Source organism: Manacus vitellinus, unplaced genomic scaffold (assembly GCF_001715985.3).
Source record: "Manacus vitellinus isolate BGI_N305 unplaced genomic scaffold, ASM171598v3 scaffold_53_pilon, whole genome shotgun sequence".
In the NCBI taxonomy this organism is placed as follows: Eukaryota; Metazoa; Chordata; class Aves; order Passeriformes; family Pipridae; genus Manacus; species Manacus vitellinus.
This window is the reverse complement of record NW_021940637.1, coordinates 1,070,222-1,090,084: the sequence shown is the minus strand read 5'-3', so window position 1 is coordinate 1,090,084 and position 19,863 is coordinate 1,070,222. Positions and strand designations below refer to the sequence as shown.

Below are 19,863 nucleotides of genomic sequence, written 5' to 3'. Positions count from 1 at the left end.
GGGGAAAAAAAATAAAAACCCTCTGTGGAAACATATTCTTGGCCTTCTCAAACAGAAAACCTGATTTTTAACCTCTCGGAGCAGGAGCTGCAGCAGCTGTTGGGGAACAGTTGCACTTAGGGCTCGTTATTGCATCTGCTAAATTTCTGAGTGAAGCCATGGGTGAAGGTGAGGTGAAAAGCCCTGTTCAGAGACTGAGGAGGTGGGGATGAAAGGCCCTGCAGGTTTCCAAAGCACCCTGAGAACTGTCTCAACCCTCTGCCCACCGAAAATGCTTCTGTTTGGCACAAAGGTCTCGCTGTCACTATTTTGGAGGGGGGAATTTCAGGCAGTTCCAGGTGGTTTCAGTAGAAGGCATTACAGCAGTCAGCAGCATTGATTCTGTCCCCCTTCCCTCAGCCAGGCTCAGCCTTTCCAGCCTCTGTAAAATTCAGGCCACTCACATCAAAATATTGACCCAGTCCCGACATTCGGCATTTCAGACCTGGAGGCCGGGTTGGCTTGTTCCTATTTAGAGGACAGGGCAAGAGAGAATTTTCTGCCTCTTTTAGAGCCCTGCAAAGCCTGATGATCCCTGCCAGGGGATCACCCCCTGGCCATGACCCAGCAGCGCTGGGAGGTGTGAGCAGTGGCCCAAGGCTCTGGCCAGCAGCTCTGCTTCCTCAGAGCCAGGGCTGCCACTCCCAGCAGCTCATTGCTGACAGAACACCTGCACGAGAGGCCTGAGCTCTCCTGCAGCCATGGGGGGTGTGGGAAAAATCCCTCTTTTAAATTTAGAAAGATGGCATAAACTCAGGGAACAAAGAAACCAGGAAGGATTTATTCAGCGCACCGGGTCTTTCTCTCACCGAGTTTCTGGGGAAAAAGACCCTTTGGGTTTAAATCTTACACATTTTATAGTTTCACAAAATCCCACCCTTTTTCAGATAAGTTTAATATATTCATTTTTGCCTAAAAAGGGTTCTTTTCTCTGAAAAGGGGCTTTCCCTTTCTTCCAATTGGCTGCAAGGTGTCCCCTGTCAAAGATGATGGCTCTTCCTTTGTCCTTAGCCCAAAGAGAGGAAAGAACCCCTGTGTACAAAATGGCCCCAAAAGATTTTAATTTTTAGGAACTTTCGTATTTCCCTTATCTGGCCAAAAAAGACTTTAATACTCAAGTCCAGCTTTTGGAACTTGGATATCTTACAACTTTGTGATACACCCATATAAAAAACCTGTATTTTTATTTCTTATAGTGGGAGACAGAGTCCCCCACAGCACAAAGGGAACAGCCCACGCTGATGGCATGAGGGAGCAGCCCTGGGAGGGTGACTGTGTGGCACTGGTGCTGGGGGGTGGGATGGATGCAGGCACAGAGCTCAGTGTGAGGGTCAGTCAAAGAACTGGCTTTGTGGTTGGAGGCCAAACTAAAAATAACAAGAAAGTAGCACAATGCACTCGATGCATTTTTATGAACCCCAACAGCAGCAAAGATGTTGGTTTCAAATCACAGCTGCAGCTTGGAAATAGCAACAGGAAACATTTAGTTTTAGAAAGACCGAGATAAAACACTTTAGAATCTTTTTTTTTTTTTTTTATGCAGATCAAGTAGTATGACTAGTGCCCATGCCCTCAAAATGCTTTTTTTTTCAGGAAATTTTCCCTTCTGGAAGAAAGCTTCCCTCTTTCCTCCTCAGCACTGTCTGAAAGTGAACCCTCATGTTTCTCCTTCTCCCCCTCCCATGCAATGATGCTTTTCTCCTGCTGCTCCTCTCGCCCTGCAGACTCTTGGTTGCCCTGTTCTGCTTGCACTTCATGTTGCCTCTCAAAGTCTCTGCACATTCTCTGTCTTCTTCAGACCACCAGGAAGGAAACTTGCCAGTTCTCCAAACCACCAGCTGCAAATTGCCCATGGAGAGAGGATGGATAACTCCAGCCACCAGCTGCTGCAGAGCTCTCACAACTTCCCCACTACCAAATGATGTGGCTGGTGCTGCAGGGATAGCAGGGAACCAGCAACACCCAGGAGCAACATCAACTAGTTGTAGTAAGTCAGTCCTGCTGTGTTCTTGGTGGGGCAGGACACACTTTTGCACAGGCAGCCACATGTTTTCTTTCCTTTTTTTTTTTCCTACCCTCCGAAAACGTCAGTGAGTATTTAAAAACACATATTTAAGAGTGCTTAAAACACCCTAAGGAGGTGAACAGAGGCAACCTCACCTGTAGGACAGGTATTTTGGAGAGTGTATCATGGAAGCATCTGAGGTGTTACCCTGTGATCAGATACTTGCTGCTGTATTATCACAGCTGGGTGAGCTGATCTGGGGAGCTGCCTGAAATACCTGCTGTCAGAGGGTGCTGGGTGTGGTGCTGGGTGCTGCCCTTTCACAGATCTGTGAGGCTTCACCTCAAGTCCTGGTGCTAACAAACCCTTAGCTCTACTTTTTTTCAAGACTTTGGATTTTACTTCTAAATTTCACATATCTTGCATATTCATACAGCCATTTACATGAGGGCATGCAAATCGGGAGTGTTCTCTGTATTGACATCCAGGTACCTAAATGTGTGCAGACACCTGCACACTTCTCAGGGTTCTTAATTTAACCAGAGTCTTGAAAAGCCTTTTTCAGTTGCAGAATGCAACTTTGAGCTACTCTTCCCATGTGCAAATGCATGGGCCTCTGCCAGCCCCAGAAGGTGCTGCAGAAACGGGGCAGATACTTTCCTTTTGCTTCTTTTTTTTTGCAAGACCACAGCAGTAGATGATAGCTCGGCTGTAATTTCCTCCACAGCTTGTCTCTTTGTATTGTACTGCTTTCCTTTGCATTTTAATTTCTCTCTTTCCTCTTGTAGCTGATCAAATCATATCACTGAATTTACTGCTCTTTTTCCCCCCCTCTGTTTTTTTTTTTCCTGTCCGCTCACACGCACCCACAGCACGGAGCAGCCTGACACCATTTGACATTGCCTGGCTTCCTCATTTCAATATTAACTGTTTACTAGAAGAGAAACAGGTTTGGGGATGGGGTGCTGAGTGCATGCATGAATCTGTGTGTGAGCAACAGCTTTTCTGCCCTCTGTCCCTTCCCAGCCACAGGTCATTAAGCTGAGCTGCCTGGAACTGCCCCGTGCTCTGGCCACCAGCCTGACTTCAGGAGGGCCAGGTCTGTGGATGTGCTGCTCTCTCTGCTCGGGCTGGGGTGCAGGGACAAGGCTCAGTGCTGTGCCTGCTGCTGCTCTCAGCCCAGAACGGACCTGCTGAACCATCCTACCCCTCCTACAGAGCAATTACAATGACCCAGCTGCAGTTTAAAGATGCTTTTTGGGTAAGTGAACATTTCCTATGTGTTTCCTATATTCAGGGTATCTGTATTTAAAGTTGTTTTAAAATACAGCTTGGTTTTATATATAGTTTGAAACTAATTTAATGCTGTTCTGTGTTCTAAATTTAGTTCAGTAAAAACCCAAATTTGTCCCCAAGCAAAAAGACATTGTTGGGTAGTATAAGTGTTTGACCCTGGGCAGAAGGGATGCACTGTAAAGAATATATCCAATCCCCATAAAACAACTGACATTCCCAGTTCCTGTGCTAGGTCCAGAAACCTCTCTTGAAAAGGACATGGATTTGTTTGCCTCACTGTCCTGAGGACCTGTGTGCAGTGAGTGTCCTCAGCTTTAGGAATGGCTCCCCTGAGCAGGTGAGCTCTTGGTAATTCCAGGCTGAATTCTCTGCTGTTTGGTGCAGAGCAAAGCCAGCAGCTGCCAGCAGGATGCTCCTGCTCAGCTCCCTGCACAGCCCATCCTGCTGAGAGCTGCAGGAGGGCAGCACCAGGTATGCAGGGCCCAGGAGTCCTGCAGCAGCTCAGGTGGAAAGGACCAGCAGAGACACTGCACAGCTAAGCCCAAACACCCCCAGCTGATCTAAAACCAGGGAATACTAAAACAAGGGGACGTGCTCTGTACTTGTTATTGGACTTTTGGTTGAAAACCCTTTCGGTGTCTTGTTTCCAAGCTCTCTCCCTGCAGTTACAAGATAAAAAGACCCGAGTCATTTCTCTCTCAAGGGTAATCTGAGGTTCTCTTGCAACTGAAAAATGAAAGCTCAAATCTAAAATTCTAACAGTGTGAAGCTGGGTTAACAGGATGTTATGTGGTTGCCTATTGTCTGAGCATTCATTTATCCAGCATCTAGGACTGCTTTAAAGAAAGACATGAAGGCATATGAATTCTTCCTGCCATTTCAAGGCTGTTCTTTCTGCTTGTGCTTTCTTTCTCTCCACCCACCCTTCAGGGTAAAGCCTCTCTTGGTAGAAAACAGAAGGGCAGGGGCAAAACCACATTTCAGTGAGCCACTGTCCTCTGGGCACTTCCAGGAAGCCCTCACCACCCCCATTCCAGCACCCACCGGATCTGAGCAGTTAAAAAAAAATAAAAATGCAATGAGGAAATACAAAAATCAATGTTATTTTAGTGCTAACTGTGCTTGACCACACCCAGGTGAGATTCCCCTTTTCTATACATCTACTAAGTGCACAGTCCAGTGTGTGGGGGGAGACACAGCTGTGAGCCAGAGCCACCCTGGGAGCTTCTGCTCCTGCATCGCTGAACTTGGAAAACGCGCCCCGTGACTTTTAGGACTGGTACATTTGGTATATTTACTTTTCAAGGTCTTGGTCTTTAGGGAGAATAAATCCAGCTATGGGAGAAGTTGTGAGGGTGATTAACAGCAGCTGACAATCTGGCCAGGCCGGTTCTTCAAGGCTCTTCTCCCCTAAACTTCTCTCCTGTGCTTAGTCACGTTACCTGTGACTCAAATCCTTGCTTTGCTTTGAAGTGATCACCTTCCTCACAGCAAACCATCTTTGGCTTTAATAGTTTTTTGGCTGGGAATGTCATTATCACCCCAGCTTGATGAAGAGGGCAGGATATATCCAGTTGCAGGATGGCAGCTTTAGCTATGCAATAATAAGTGTTTTAAAATGATAACTCCCAGGATATTGCACAATGCAGCACAGGCGTGCAGGGTGCCCCCCAGATCACGAGCTCAGCAATTATTTTTGGGTTCATGAGGCTCTGTTCTGCCCATTAGTGAGAGGAAAATGTGTTTGTGTGGTTTGCAGTTATCTCCTCTATTTGATCTGTACCCTGAATGGGAGGGTCTTTATGACTGAAAACCAAAAAGTGTGTTTGCACCGTGGTGGGTGACTCAACACAGATCCCTGATCTCTGCTGCCCCAGGACACTGCTGCACCCTCTCCCTGTGCTACACCCTGACTGGGTATCCCTGAGCAACAACCCCCTGCTCTATCATCAGTAACCTTCTGGATAAGCAGGAGTTTCTCCAGTGCCTACCACAATGGAAAATATGTAAAGAAATCCTAAAATCAGGAGATTTTCCCCAACTAGCAGAGAAGGAACACCATTGATTCCTCTCCAATGGTCTTCAGATTTCGTAAGAACAAAGTGTCCTGTCTTTCAGGAAAATGTAAATTGTTCCTCCTAACAGGTTTAAGTTTTGTCCTCTCTTTTCCCCTGTTTAATTTAGCAGTGATAGTACTACACTAAAACTCTCACACTTGTGTCTTTGTTTAATTTTATTTTCTTTGTAGCATGGCCTGGGCTAAAACCTGTGTACTTTTTAATTGCAATGTTTATTTCTGTATCCTCGATCCTTAATGCTTTAAGGGAAAGTTGCTCAAAGCCTGCACTAAAATGTGCTTCTTAACAGAAGCCTTCTATCCTCTGACATTTTTTTTGGAAAATACTAGTGAGATGAAAATTCAGATTGGGTTGATAACCAGTGCAGGGCTAACATTAATATTCTGCTGGGTTGCTGTACAAGTGTAACAGATGTTACCTGTCTTCTCCAGCATCACAAGGGACAGGAAGGGAAATTCCCATGTTAATGAGGAGTATGTCTGCAATCCCAGCTGAGATCCATGCTAACAGGGTTGTGTTAACAGGCCGAGTTCTGAGCAACAGGAATTCTTTTTGTTACAAAAACCACTATCCAATAAAATCTTTCCCCCTCAGTCAGAAATACTGGGTGTCCTTCTCAGTCTCTCTCTATATTCTTGCACTCATCATTTGCTTTTCCTCTGCAATTCCTGTCATTGGCTTTTCCTCCTGTTTTGTTTCCCTCCAACATGCTGCTCAACACTCCTGTTGCAACCTATGGGATGCAGCTATTTCTGGCCAAGAGGTAGGAAATTATTGCACCATTTCCAGGCTTTGTACCCTCCTGGGAATGGGGAACAAGGAAGACTTTCAAAGGAACCATTTGGTTTTTGGGGCAGGCTCCAAAGGGCCCAGAGCTGAGCGGGAGCAAATCTATTCCCTTGGACAGCTTTGAATCCAACTCAAGCGTCCAAGTAAATTCTGAAAATATGCTGTGGGCTCCTGAGGTCCTTTGGATTTCAAAGCAGGTGCTTGGAGTGTGAAAGGCTTGTTCCTTCTCAGCTGTGGGATGAGCTCAAGGCTTTGGATTCTCACAGCTCAGATTTAAAAGCGTGAGTGAGACATGGGCCAGCAAAGACAGATTTTAACATGTGAGCTGGCACGATTCACCTCCCTGCCCTGCTGCAGGCTGGGCTGTACCACATCCCTGCCTCTGCAGCCCCCATGGTTCTGGTCAGACACTGCAGCAGAGGGAGCCATGGAAGTGCTTCAGGAAAAGAGTCTGTTACAAAGATGCCTAATCTCTCTTGCTTTGGCTTCAGGCTATGTTCTGCCTCAGGTTCAGTGCAAAGCTGACTTTGTAGGTGAGCCTCTCAACTCTTACTGTAGCTTTTCCACACAGTGGTCTATTATATAGGCCAAAAAGATGTAATTAGCTTCACAAATAATTGACCTTCTAATGAGACTCTTAACTGTGGAACAAGAGTGCTGAGATGAGGATAAAAGTCACAGTAAAACTACCTTCTAGACTCACTAGGCCATGTACTGATGAAACCCACCACCACCCGTTCTATTCAAAATAGGAAGGTTTTTTCCTACTGGGAGCTACCCTGCTCTCCTGGAGAGAGAATATGGGGAATAAAGGGGGAACCAGCTCGGAAAAGTTGAACCAGTTGCCCAGCTGATGTCTGTGTGTGTTGTGAGGTCACTTCATCACCACAGAAGAGGCTGCTCTACTCTATTTTAGCATGTAGTTCCTTCCTCCATCCTCCACCTGCTCTGGGAAGGACATTTGGCTCACTGGGACAATGAGAGGCACCCATGAGGTGGGGGCAACCACGACAGTCATTGAAACCAGAGGAAATCACAAGAAGAAAACCTGGTTAGTTGTTGTGGCCATGGAAATGCTTCACAAGTCAGCGCTGAGCAGAGCACAAGAGCTAAAATGAAGCTCAAATGAATGAACACTAGATGAATGGGTTTACAGCAAGTTCATGTTAGGTCAGTGACTGAAATAATCAGGCAGTTAAATACATTTTATTACAGTTTTCTGATGACCATGCTGCAGATGAGGGGGTTGACTATTTAAATCGGTTGATTAATGAAGTAAGTCACTGTGACAAATTTGTTAATATTTTTACACAGTTGTATCTGGTTCATTTGGACCCATCCTGCTCTGCAAAAGTTGTTTGGTTTTGCTTGGGCTCAGAGAAATGGAGGATTCTTATTTGTGCCAACTTTAACTGTGCCATGAGTATGTATTTGAAATATGGAGTAGATGAGTCACCAACTCTCTTTTCACTGTACACAGACACATCTAAGGAGCAGAACAGCACCTAAACGAGCACTTGTCACACACAGCTTGAAATGGAGCCTCAAACACAGATCAAAGAGGGTGTCCTCTGGCTTGCTAAAGCAGCCTGTTGAGGTGCATTTTCTGGTGGCAGAGTCACAGAATGGCCGAGGTTGGAAGGGGAGATCTCCAGCCAGTGCAGGGCCGGTCACAGCACCCTGTGCAGCACCAAGCTTTGAGTGTCTCCACAGATGGAGACTCCACAACCTCTCTGGGCAAACTGTTGCAGTGTCTCACCATCCTTACAGCAAAAAAACCTTCTTATGCTTAAACAGGGCTTTTAGAATTTCAGCAGGTGCCCACTGCCTCTTGCCCTGTCCCTGGTTGCCCCTGAGAAGCCCTGGCTCCATCTCCCCTCCTCCCCCCGCAGGTATTTATACACACTGAGCCACCTCTTCTGCAGGCTGAGCAGTCCCAGCTCTCTCAGCCTCTCCTCCCATGACAGATTCTCCAGGGTGAATCTCAGAGTCTCCCTGTGAATCTCATTGCCACACACATTTTCCTGGCAGGACTGGGTGATTCCCAGCCCGCCCCTTTCCCCCCACAAGGCTCACACTCCTGCTTCTCCTCCTTCAGAATTTGCAGGCACTGGCTGGGGACCTCGTGCTGCTTTGCAGGCACAGGGCAAGAACTGGAGCTTCAATCCAGTTACACTCATTGCATGCTTGTATGAAAGGCAAGCCAGGCTGCTTACTTATATTTCAGCTCCTTTTAGCTCAAAAAACCCTTCTTCTGATTTCATTTTCACGCCATAATGTGGCAAGGCAGATGGCACAGAAAACACTAGTTTCATCTCCAGTTTAATCTAGGTTTTGTAATAAAGCTTTTCTCAGCAGCCACACTGCAATAATGTACAAAGTTCACTGTGCTGTTCAGTAAAAGTTTGGGGATTTGAGGCTGGGATGAGGGGAGGGCTCTGCACAGGGATCACTCAGGGTGTCAAGGTGAAGAAACAAAATCATGTTGAAAACCTGCACCTAGATCCCAACAGCTTTTCAGTTCTCCAAAGAACTGCTCCCTTACTATAAATGGAGTTTAGTACTTCTTTAAAGTGGTGGAAAAATGTCACTGAACAAGACTGAGGAATTGAAAAGTTCCATAGTTCTTGTTGCAACTTTATCTTTGCTTGAAATGAAAAGTAACAGTCTTGAGAATAAAGTGAAAACATACCAGCTCAGTCTAGCTTAGAGATACCAGCTCCTGTTGTTCCATTCAGGTAAATAAATAAATAAAGACAAGCTTTTTTTTCTTTAAAGTAAGAGCTTTTCAAATCAAAAAGCTATTTGGTGCTGCTCTCAATTTCTCCAGGCCTAATCTATTCCTAAAATGAAAAATAAACAATAAAGGGTGGAGAACAAAGAAAAGAGGAAAATAGATGGTCAGCAGCCCTGAGGTCTGAGTCTCATCACTTCAGTGCTGTAATTACTGCAGGGTTATTAATGAGTCAGGGCAGACAAACAGCCCTGGGGCTGCTGCTCAGCAGGATGGGAATCCCCAGGAGCACCAGGAGAAGGAAAGGGGGCACCTGCCATTGCAAGGCCCTGGCTGCACACCTGGTTAGGACTTGTGGTTTTGACAAAACCTTTTTTATGGGAAAACACAAACCCCCCCCCCAGTTTTCCTGGGGAACTGTTTTGGAAGGTAAAGCTGGGTGAGGATGAAAAAGTTCACGTCTGGTGAAGGTTTTGTCTGGAGATGGAGGATTAAGTGCAGTTTTTAAGCAAAGAGGAGGGGACCAGACTCATAAAAACCTTCTGTGGTTCTGGGAGCTCTGCAGGGAAGACACAGCCAGGAACAGGAACTGGAGCTTTCACTGCCCACAGCCCATTACCTGCACCTGGAGTCCAGGCATGTCTTCCCTCATGCCACCAGATTCATCCATAAGTTAAACAGCTGGAGAAAGGAGAGATTAAAATGATATTCCTCTTCCCTGGACAGGCAGTGGATGGGGGATGTGTGCCAGCTGAGGCAGGGGGATGTCTCAATCAGATCTGCTTGAGCCAGAGGGAATTTATTTGTTATATCAGTGTGAATGTGGATTTTTGTTGTTTTCTGTTGCTGCTGTTCTCAAGAGGAGAAATGTGGACTTTTAAAATCTTATATAGTAATTTGCAGGGCAAGAAAACTGTGTCTCACTCTGCTCTAGAAGTGATAACAGTTCCTTTCACACGAGAAGCTCATGGATTTTGCTGGTTAATGGACGAGGCAGCTGTGAGTGATTGGACACCTTGTGTGTGACAGTCGGGCTGATGCAACAGTTTTAACAGCCCAAAGGGTTCAGCAGTAGCTATGCTGGTGTGTGTACACACTTAGGTAGAGCCTGCCCATTTCCCAAACCTCTAGAGTTTGCTGCAGAAAGGGGGTGCATCCAGCTCATTGATTCAGCAATTCTTCAACATACCAGCATTAATCCATTTTTAGTTATTTTTGTATAAGGCAGGAGAGACATTTATGCAGGTGGGAGCAAACACAGAGAAGTGCCTGCCTGAGTGTGGTGTGATACTGGCACGGTTCTCCCACCTGGACAAACTGCTTGACTTTACTGACATGAAACCCTCCTGTTTTAAGAGTTTCTAAAAACCTAAAGCTGTTTTTGTTCTGTTGGATTGCACAATTCCCCGGGTCTTTGTCACACACCACACACCATGGAGTGTAAGAATCTGTTGCATCCTATTGAGTAATGGGATATGTTGAAAGTGATGATGGAGGTGGTGAAGATCTCACATAAAATGGAAGTGGTAATGCAGATAGTGGAATAATCCTCACTAAGAAGTGAAGTAAACCTCCAATTCATTCCCCTCGTGCAACAAGACTCTGGGAATGTTTCCTCAAGTTTTACCCTTCTCCATGTGCCAGGAAAGGCCACTAACAAAATGTCTGGCTGACAGGGGAAGCAGGGACCGTGGGTGCAGCAGTGTGCTGTATTTAGTGCCTTTCTCAGGACTAACAGGAAACAAGTCTAAGCTTTTTAAGACAAGGAGGAGAAAGATATATATATATATACATTATAAATTATGTACCAACTAATAAGCAGGTCTGTTGCCTGTGGCTCTACAAGACCTGGTGAACAGTTGCCTCTGTCCCTGGGCAGGTCAGGGTTGTTGCAGGTTGCCTCACTCACACTGGTCTGGGACTGAGCCCACGGTGCTTGCAGGAGAGGAGCTCTCTTGTAACAGAGAAGGGACCTGGAAGTGGATGAACTAAAGAGGAATAGAAACAAAAGTAATCTCTGACCATTATTTTGTATAGAACAGAAGTATCCTCTACTTGTAAGATTCTATTTCTCCTTATTTTACTTCCAGTTTCTCTTGTGCTGCTAATGTTATTCAATAAGAGACTGAAGCAATGTCTGATTTCACCACTGACACATTTATCTGTCATGTTCTGGAAGGACCATGGCCAAACAGTGCTGTGCCTTGGGAAGGACACGTGGAAGTGCTCGCTTCTGGCCTCTCTGTTGGCCCCCAAGAAGAAGCCACCTTACTTTATGGGTTAGGCTGTTGTCTGAAGTCACCACATGGAGAAAATATAAAGGCATGCTGCCACCTCAACCCTGTGTCATAAAGCCACCTCAGGCTCTCATTTAAAACTGGTGAGGGATTCTGCTTCCCCCTGTCCCATTTCCCACTATCCCCCTCACAAAGGTGTTCAAGAAGTTTGTTGTATCCAGATTTCCTGAATGGATTCCTAGCTTTTGGTCACCCTTCTTGTTGTGATGCATCTCTGTCTGCTGACTCCTTTCTCCTCCTGGGACAGGAGCACCAGGGCTGTGGACTGCTGTGCAGCAGGAGCATTCCTTGGCCTGAAGGTGGTCAGAGATCCCTCCCTGCAAGAGCTTCAGGTCAAGGCTGAAGTCAGCAAAAACTCATGGAAAGGGGGAAAAAAAGGATGATCTCGACCTGGTAAAATGTGCAATTCAAGAGAAAGTGCACTGTTCTCTCTGGCTGCTTTACCATACTTGGAATGAAACAATAAATGGCAGCATCTCAAAATTAAAAGAGATGCTCTTCTCCTACTCAGTACAAAGAAGGTGTTCTTGCTAAACAGGACAGCACAAGGTTTCCATTTCCTGACTTTGCTCGTGCCTTCACAAAAGGCATGAGCATTATGAGAGACAGGCAGCTGAATGGAGGAGATTCTCTGGCATGTCTGCAAAGCTCTATTTCTGCCTTCCAAAAGGCAAAGCTCCTTCTATGAAATGACTGAAAGAAGCTGAGAGTTCAGAGGTCACTATTACGTTCTCCAGTGCTCTGGCTAAAGCTTGAAGGACTGGTTTTGTGGTTAATCACGCTGTGAGATGTACAAACACTGCTATGCAAAGAAAAACAGAACACTTGTACTCTTGACAAAGAGACCAAAAATTAAGCTATGGTTTTTCTTCCTTAGGAAACACTGCATTCTCAGAATATTATTTAATCAAATTATTAAGAAGGGATGCTAAAATGGAGCTTATAAGCACAAGCAGAGTCCTTTTATTAGACTGGAATTGAGACTTTCCAAGCCTGTTCCCTGTGTGTCATTAGTCTGCCAGGCAGCAGACTTCACCTGCAGAAGTGAAGGAGGCTGTTGTGCAGCCATCACTTTGTAGCTGTGCAAATCATGGGGTGAGTAAAATGAGAAGAGAGCCCAACAACATGCTATGACTACCAGAATGCCTAATACATAACACATGAGCGGTCCAGGATGCCAGGGAGGAGGACAAGGGCTCAGGAAGCTGAGAAGCAAATTCCTCTGTCAGCAGAACTCTAAAACAACCATTTCCTTCTCAGAAAAAAATTAGCAATGTCAAGAGCAAAAGACCACTGGGAAGCTACTTGTTTGCTCAGTGTTACCAGTTTTGCAATGCTGTTGTGTAGTTTGTGAAATCTCAATTTCAGTTTTATTTCTGGGTACCCCAGCTGCTGCAGGTTTGAAGTCTGATGAGGATCTTTGCTTTCATTTGAAGCCTGTCTTGCTACAGGGGCAGTGGGAGATGGCAATCAAACAGCTCAGCAATTGGAGTGGTACAGAGGCAATGATTTTTCCCTTTGATTTTTGAAGGTCCCATTCTATGCTATGTCTGGCAATGAACACCATTTGCTCCCCTTGAAAAGTACTGCATCTCAGGTTTAGGTAACAGGGTGCAGTAAAACTGCAAACTAAGCCTCATGTGGAAAATGCCCAAGTCAACTCCTGAAATTATCACAGAAAGTCTCACCTACATCCTGAGCAAACATTTTTGTTTCTGATGCAGAGTGAATTTACAAGAAGTGACAGAAATGTTATAGAACCAGCTCCAAACCACCTACTCGTCCTTGCTTTTTCTGCTTATATGGGGGAAAAATCATATACTTTTTAAAAAAAGTATTGTGTTTTTAAGCTTGTATAAATTCTGTAGTCAGTTCAATCTTGGAGAGCACAAGCTGCCACCACATTCCCACCCACTCCAACCAGTTTCAAGCAGCAGGAAGAAGGAGCTCTTGCACAGTACAGCAGCACACAGCATGGTCAAAGGCTTTTAAGCTCCTTAACCAGTTCATTGTCACATAAGCATTTCTAGCAAAGGACTCGTGTCACACCCAGCACTGCTCAGGGGAGGATGTTTCAGCTGAGGTTCTGTTCTGGACAGGATGACCTTCCCCCAGGTGTGGGCTCAGCTCTTTATTTGGTTGCTCAGCTGCCTTGTTGGGTGCTGACACGTTTCCAGGACAAGGCAGTGGAGGGGCAGGCTGAGACCCCGGGGTTTGGTTTTGCAGAAAGGCTCTGTCACGTCCCAGGGGTGCAGAGAGAGCTGGGATGGCCTCCCGTGGAACAGGAAGCACTAAACACCAAATCACTTCTTACTGCACCAGGCACACCCCCCTCTGAACCACAGCAGAGCTGGAGATGGGATTTGAACAGTCACTTGGACATCAGAGACATAAAATAGCAGTTCTTACTGCTATCCCTTTTTATTTCCCTGTTTATTTCAGGACAGCTTGAATGGCACAGAAAGAGAGCAGTAAAATTCCTGAGACACTTCATCTCATGAATATATTTGTTGAAATACTGGGAGATTTTAAAGTATACCAGGGGAAAAAACACAAAGCATAAAATGTAAAGCAAGTGATTCAATTCCAGCGAAAGGCCACAGCATGGTAGGAAATATCCTAGCATGTACTTTGAGATTATAAATCATGTTTGACTGCTGGATATTAGATCTGTTTGCTGCTCACCTACAGTACATGTTAAGCCCTTGGCAGAGCACTTGACAAGGAGAGTGGCAGATCAAGAGAACAAGACCTAGAAACACTCTTTCTAAGCAGGGCCACTACACAGTGGTATGATGCAATGATATAATTAATTGGTACCACTCACTCAGAACAACTCACTTTCAGTCCAGGACTGAGGTATCATGTGTGATACCACTGTGCATAGAAAGGATTTCTTACAGACAGTTGGAAAATATATTGGCAGAATGATGCTTGTTCAAAACTCACTGTTCCCTGTTCTCTCTAAACTTCCTCCTCTCATCGGTAGTTATTTCCTTTTTGACTCTGGAAAAGTGAAGCTTAATTTTTTACCTTACTAAAACTGTTATGAGCCTACCTAAACTAAACAAGATATGATGCAAAAAAAGTTTGATTTAGAGAAAAATTCCAAAGATACCCATAACAGATTTAGTTTCGATTATTTTTCTCTTTTGAAAATTTGTATGGACCTTTTATTTGAATGAGTTAGCAACATTTAGCATTTTTAGTCCAAAACCACTTGAGAACAATTCTGATCTAAGCCTTGGAAAAATATTAAGAGCAAAGACAAGGAATGAATTTTTACAGCTAAATACTTTCATATTTAAGAGAAAGTGTGGGGGTTTTTAAATATTTTTTTTAGTGTGAGTAGATAGGACATTTAAAATAATTCCTAAATGAAGGCTCATTAGTCTAAAATAACCCCTGGTAGCTGTGCTATGACTGTCAGTGCTCGTGGCAGTAGCACTGCAGCCCATCTGAGAGGTGCAAACCAGGGAACTGTGGATTTTGATGCTGTTTTTACCACCACAGTAGCTCAGCACTGTCCTACCACGTACCAAGCAGTGCACCCAGAGTAGTTATTTCTTTTCCAGCCCTTTTTCCCCATCAGGGTGGGGGCACTGCCTCTCCCCAGGTACCACCTGGCCCCAGTTCCTGGCAGGTTTTGCAGTGGAGGTGCTGGGCTGAGACCTTTCCTGCTGCCAGCCAGAGCTGCAGCTCCCAGAGCTCTGCAGAGAGCCAAGGGGCAGCTGGGGGCATTCCCCAAACAGCACACACAGAGCTGCCAGGACTGCTGAGATCCTGACAGGCTGGCTTGTCCTGCAGGAGCAGGCAGAGGTTTGAGCTGTGGTATGTAGACTACCTCCAAATAAAGTCCTGGATGGGCAAGCCAGGTCCCAGGATGGTTAGAAATGCTCCAAGAAATCCAGCCACAACAGAAAAGCCACAGTTCCTACAGCACAGCCACAAGGACTCAGCAGTTCATGTCCCTTTCTGACCATTCCCAGTTGGACATGTAAGTGCTTTGCACACAGGCTTGGGTGGTTTTGCTGCAGTTCAGTCCATTGTAAAAGCCACGTACTAAACCTGTGCTTCAGTGACCATTCAGCATTTCAATCTCTCTTCCTCGATATTATTGCAACAGTAACCTTGCCACTTCCAAATGTAGACACTGGCTCTTCCAAAAGCCTTTCAGTCCCCTCTGGGCACCCAGCAGCACAAGGCTCAGAGGAATATGCTCTGGGGTGAGGCTGGTTCTTAGTGAAACTGTGTCACCCCAGCAATGTCAGTGCTGAACTTTCTACCCTCTGGGCAGGGAACTGACCCCATGAGCCTTCCCTTGCACATTCCTCACCAAATCACAATCCTTGGAGCCTCTCCCTGATGGCTGCAGGATCCAGCTCAGAGCCAGCCATGAAGAGTCTCTCCCCCAATTAAATCCCGTTGTTTACCTGTGTCATTCCCTATGCAGAAACTCCTACCAGGCAGTCCCAAGGCACAGATCTCTTAGAAGAGTGCTAATGGGAGGGAGCAGCATCCTTAGGCCTCTAAGGGAAAAGGAAGTGAAAAGAAGGAAGCTATCCCAGTGTGCTTACTGTCAACACCTCTGCTTGCAGTCTCCCATACCTCCCGCCAAGTATTCCAGGAAAAGCTGTTCTGGTTAAACCAGAGCATGGAAGTTGTGTTACCCTCTTTGATATTCCTTTTGTCTCTGGAGGAACAGTGCTGCTCATTGCACTGAGGGCAGGAGAGAGGAGGTGCTGCCTCTCCATTAGCTGGGATCTTCCCCAGGAGAAGGAAAACCCCGGGCTCAGGTACAGGGACACATGTACAGCACTAATGGATGAACCTCAGGACAACACTGAAATCCCTGTGTCAAGCACTGTCTTACCAGTGATTATAGGTCTGTTGGACAACAAGGAATAACTAATCTCTTTAATTAAAGTAACAAAGATTAAATCCTCTTTCACGGCCACACACGCTTTGACAGAGTGGAATCCCTTTCTTGGCAATGAGAGAAATTACTGGTGGTGAGTCAAATCACCCTCTTCCAAGCAACCACCTAGATTTTGGTATAAGCAAATGATGTTTTACGCATTTAATGACTACATTTACTATCTAATTATAGCACTTTTCTGATTTAAAAAAAAAAATAAAATAGTTCTTTGACTATTCATTAGTTGTTACAATTATCACAAAGTCCCAGCTGAGAGGTACCAAGCACTGTCTGTGTAGTGCAGCTTAACAGCCTTTGCAAAACCATTCAGTGTGGGTGCTAATTATAACACAAAATGGTAAGTGGAAAATAGAATAGAGGCGAGACAGCTTAGCAAGACTAGATGGTTGTTTAATGAGATACAATCTTGCTGTCTGATTGTCTTGACAAAGAAAGTGTGGGTCTGTTATGGTGCTACACAGGAAATCCTCAAGAAAGTAGAGAAGAAAAACAAAAGAGGACTGAACAGAGCAGGAGAAGGAGAACCATAAAGTGCAAAGGCACTGATCTGGGGGAGATGCTGGAGGCTTGTGCCAAAATGGAAATGCTGGAGCTGGAGGAAAGAATCTCCAGAGCTGGTCTCAGGATCATTGTTATTCAATATATTCATTGGATACTGGCTAAGACAGGAAGAACAGGCTGGAAATAGCTGTGGTTGATACAAACAGGTAGAATGAAGCACTGTACAAGAGGTATCTGATAACCTTCAGGCCTGGGGTAACAGAAAGCAGATAAAAATCAAAGTTTCAAAGTGCCAAGTGAGAGTAAGAGATCAGTAGCAAAAAAAGTCCAATACACTCTGGGACCTTGTTAAATAAAACAGCAGGAGAGGAGAGAATTGCAGGCATATCCATAGATCATAGCTCAGTTAGGTGTCACTGCTATGATTTGATAGTGGAAGAAGGCAAATGCAATCCTCTGATGTACCAGAAGTGTTTCTCAGAGAGCAGACATTAATGCCATGGTACAAAGCATCAGTTAGTCTTTACTGGAGGGGTAAAGCATCGTCCTTGTTCAACAGGGATTTATTCAGCCTTGAATAGGGGCTATAATGACACATGGGAATCAATGAAAGGAAAAAATAGTATGTCAGGAAAGGGCAAAGGAGGTTTGTTTGAATGCAAGAAGAGTTTGAGAGGGGATGCAGTTGTACAACACGTGAAAGAAGAAATAGAGCTGTTGAAATGTCTCAGGAACAGTGTGGCAGCAGGAGCAGGGCAGTGATTCTGCCCCTGGACTCGGTGCTGGTGAGGCCACCCCTGGAGTGCTGTGTCCAGTTCTGGGCCCTCAGCTCAGGAAGGACATGGAGGGGCTGGAGCAGGTCCAGAGGAGAGCAATGAGGCTGGGGAAGGGACTGGAGCACAAGTCCTGTGAGGAGAGGCTGAGGGAGCTGGGGGGGCTCAGCCTGGAGAAGAGGAGGCTCAGGGGAGAGCTCATCACTCTCTACAACTCCCTGACAGGAGGTTGTAGCCAGCTGGGGTTGGTCTCTCCTCCCAGGAACCAGCAGTAGGACAAGAGGGCACGGTCTTGAGCTGTGCCAGGAGAGGTTTAGGTTGAACATCAGGAAGAAATTCTTTACAGAGAGAGTGCTCAGACACTGGAATGGGCTGCCCAGGGAGAGGGTGGAGTCACCGTCCTGAGCCTGGATGTGGCATCAGTGCCATGGTCCAGTTGACAAGGTGGTGTTGGATCAAAGATTGGACTTGATGATCTCAGGGGTCTTTTCCAACCTAGTTGATCCTGTGATTCTGTGAAATGTTTGTGTAAGTAAACTTAGACCTAAATTATTTGTGACTCCCTTGTGGTTGGAAATTCAGAAGCAATGTTGCAGGATGAGCGACCGTAGCAGCTCACACTTATCTAAACCTGGGCTGTCGGCATTTCCTCTCCCCCCCTCTGCAGCCTGTGACATGCCAGTGGCATGTGCTGCTCAGACCACAGCCAGATCTGCTGCCTGGGAGGCCTGGTTTAGATTTTGGATCCTTTGGTTTCTGAAACAGGGCTTCCACATTCTTCAGGAACACATAGCGAGGACAATAAAGCGAATTTTGAGATGGATCCCCCTCCAAAATGAAGGTAGATTAAATGAGTGCCTGTGGTAGGAAGTCCTTTTTAGCCCTGTGTTTAGCTGGAGCCAAATCTCTCTCCAAGGGCTAGCCAGAGGGGCAACACCCAGATGAATCTGGCAGGCAGGAGCTGGTGCCTCTGCCGGAGGAGATTCCAGCTCTCCTTCGGAGGCAGCTGCAGTGGCTCCATTTATAACAACCTCAACTCTTGCTCCTGTTAGCAGGCAAGGGACAGAAAGCAAAACTGTGGAGTGAGGTGCTGGCTGTTTTGAATATGGCATTGCTTCTTCCCCTGGCATTTCTGGGCTTAGAGCAGGATGTCCAGAAGGCCGGGTCGGGTCCATTAGGTGGTTTTGTCAGGCCCTGGGAGGGTCATGCTCAGCAGGCTGACCCCCAGCACACTGCTGTGTTTGTGGGGGTGGCTCTGGGTTGATAACGAGCTGGTGCTGCATTCTGTGGTTAGAGAACTTAGTGAGTTGTACAGAATTTGCCATCCTGTCACTATAACAACTGTGCCAGTTTAAAAGAGCTGGGGGAGACACCAACTGAGTTTTAGCATTTGCTGAAAAAAGAGATGTTGAACAGAAAGAGCAGAGGAACTTCACAGAGTGGTTATTGCTCTCCCTTTGCTGCCTGTGGCAGTGGCTGACTGCTGGGCTGATACCAACCCATATGATGTTTTCATTTACCTCTGGGCAGCATTTCTGGGACAAGGAAGCTGTGTACTCAGCTATGGGAGGTAGCTAATTGCATCTGGAAATATACAATCAAAATGCTGGGACTGTGAGCTGGTTGTGGAGCATCTGAGCAGAGTTTCTGCCAGGCAGAGGGAGCCATTTATAAGAATGTTATTTTTTTTTTACAGCAGTGATGCCTTCTGCCATTGGAATGTTCTCAAAAAAAAGAGAGGGGGGGGAAGTGATGAGTCCATTGCCAGGATATTATCAAGAACCTCTCCTATGTTCCTCTGTGAATGGCAAAGCTTGCTGCTTCTCATTTATTCCACAGCAGGATCCCTCCCTGGGATGTATGTGTGTAACTTGCCCTTGGAAACATTAGGAAAACTAATGTTTTGGGTTTGAGATCCTGTTTCTTAAGGGGTGATCCTATCATTGTCCTGTGGTTGCAACAATGATAACAGTGGGTCCATTGCACCCTCTCCATATGCTTTTATCTACATCATTATCTCTCCTGGCTCTGGTAGAGCCATTTGTCTGTCTCCTCTGGACCATTATCCAACTGTCTTTCCTTTCTCCCCTCTGCTCCTGATAAGAATGTCCATTAGGGAAGAAGGAATTACTGCTGTCAAGAAACTGTAGCACTGGAAATGTTACTACAACCTGTAGGTTTACAGAGATTATCTGCAGAAATTTATCCTGGCTCTTGAAGAAGCAAAAAAACCCCCCACTCCCAGGTCTGCAAATCTCCACAGAAGCCCCAGGGCCAGGTGAGCAGCACCAAGGCTGCCATCAACCAGCACCATCCATCCTCAGTGTCCCCCTGTCCTCTCCAGTCCCAGCAAGAGGGAAGCAAAGCTCAAGTGCCCAACAGTTGCTTGCCAGAGGATCTTTTCCAAGTCCC

The 19,863-nt window shown here is 45.9% G+C and overlaps 1 protein-coding gene across 1 annotated transcript in view; it reads left to right on the top strand.

Annotated features, from left to right (window-relative positions):
• The first annotated feature begins 3,056 nt into the window (after window positions 1-3,056).
• PSTPIP1 (proline-serine-threonine phosphatase interacting protein 1) overlaps window positions 3,057-19,863 on the top strand; it is a 49,921-nt gene continuing 33,114 nt past the window's right edge. Inside the window, exon 1 of the mRNA XM_018081442.2 lies at window positions 3,057-3,305. Within this exon, the coding sequence (XP_017936931.1) occupies window positions 3,273-3,305 (33 nt within the window). The 5' untranslated portion in view covers window positions 3,057-3,272. The remainder of the gene's footprint in view (window positions 3,306-19,863) is intronic.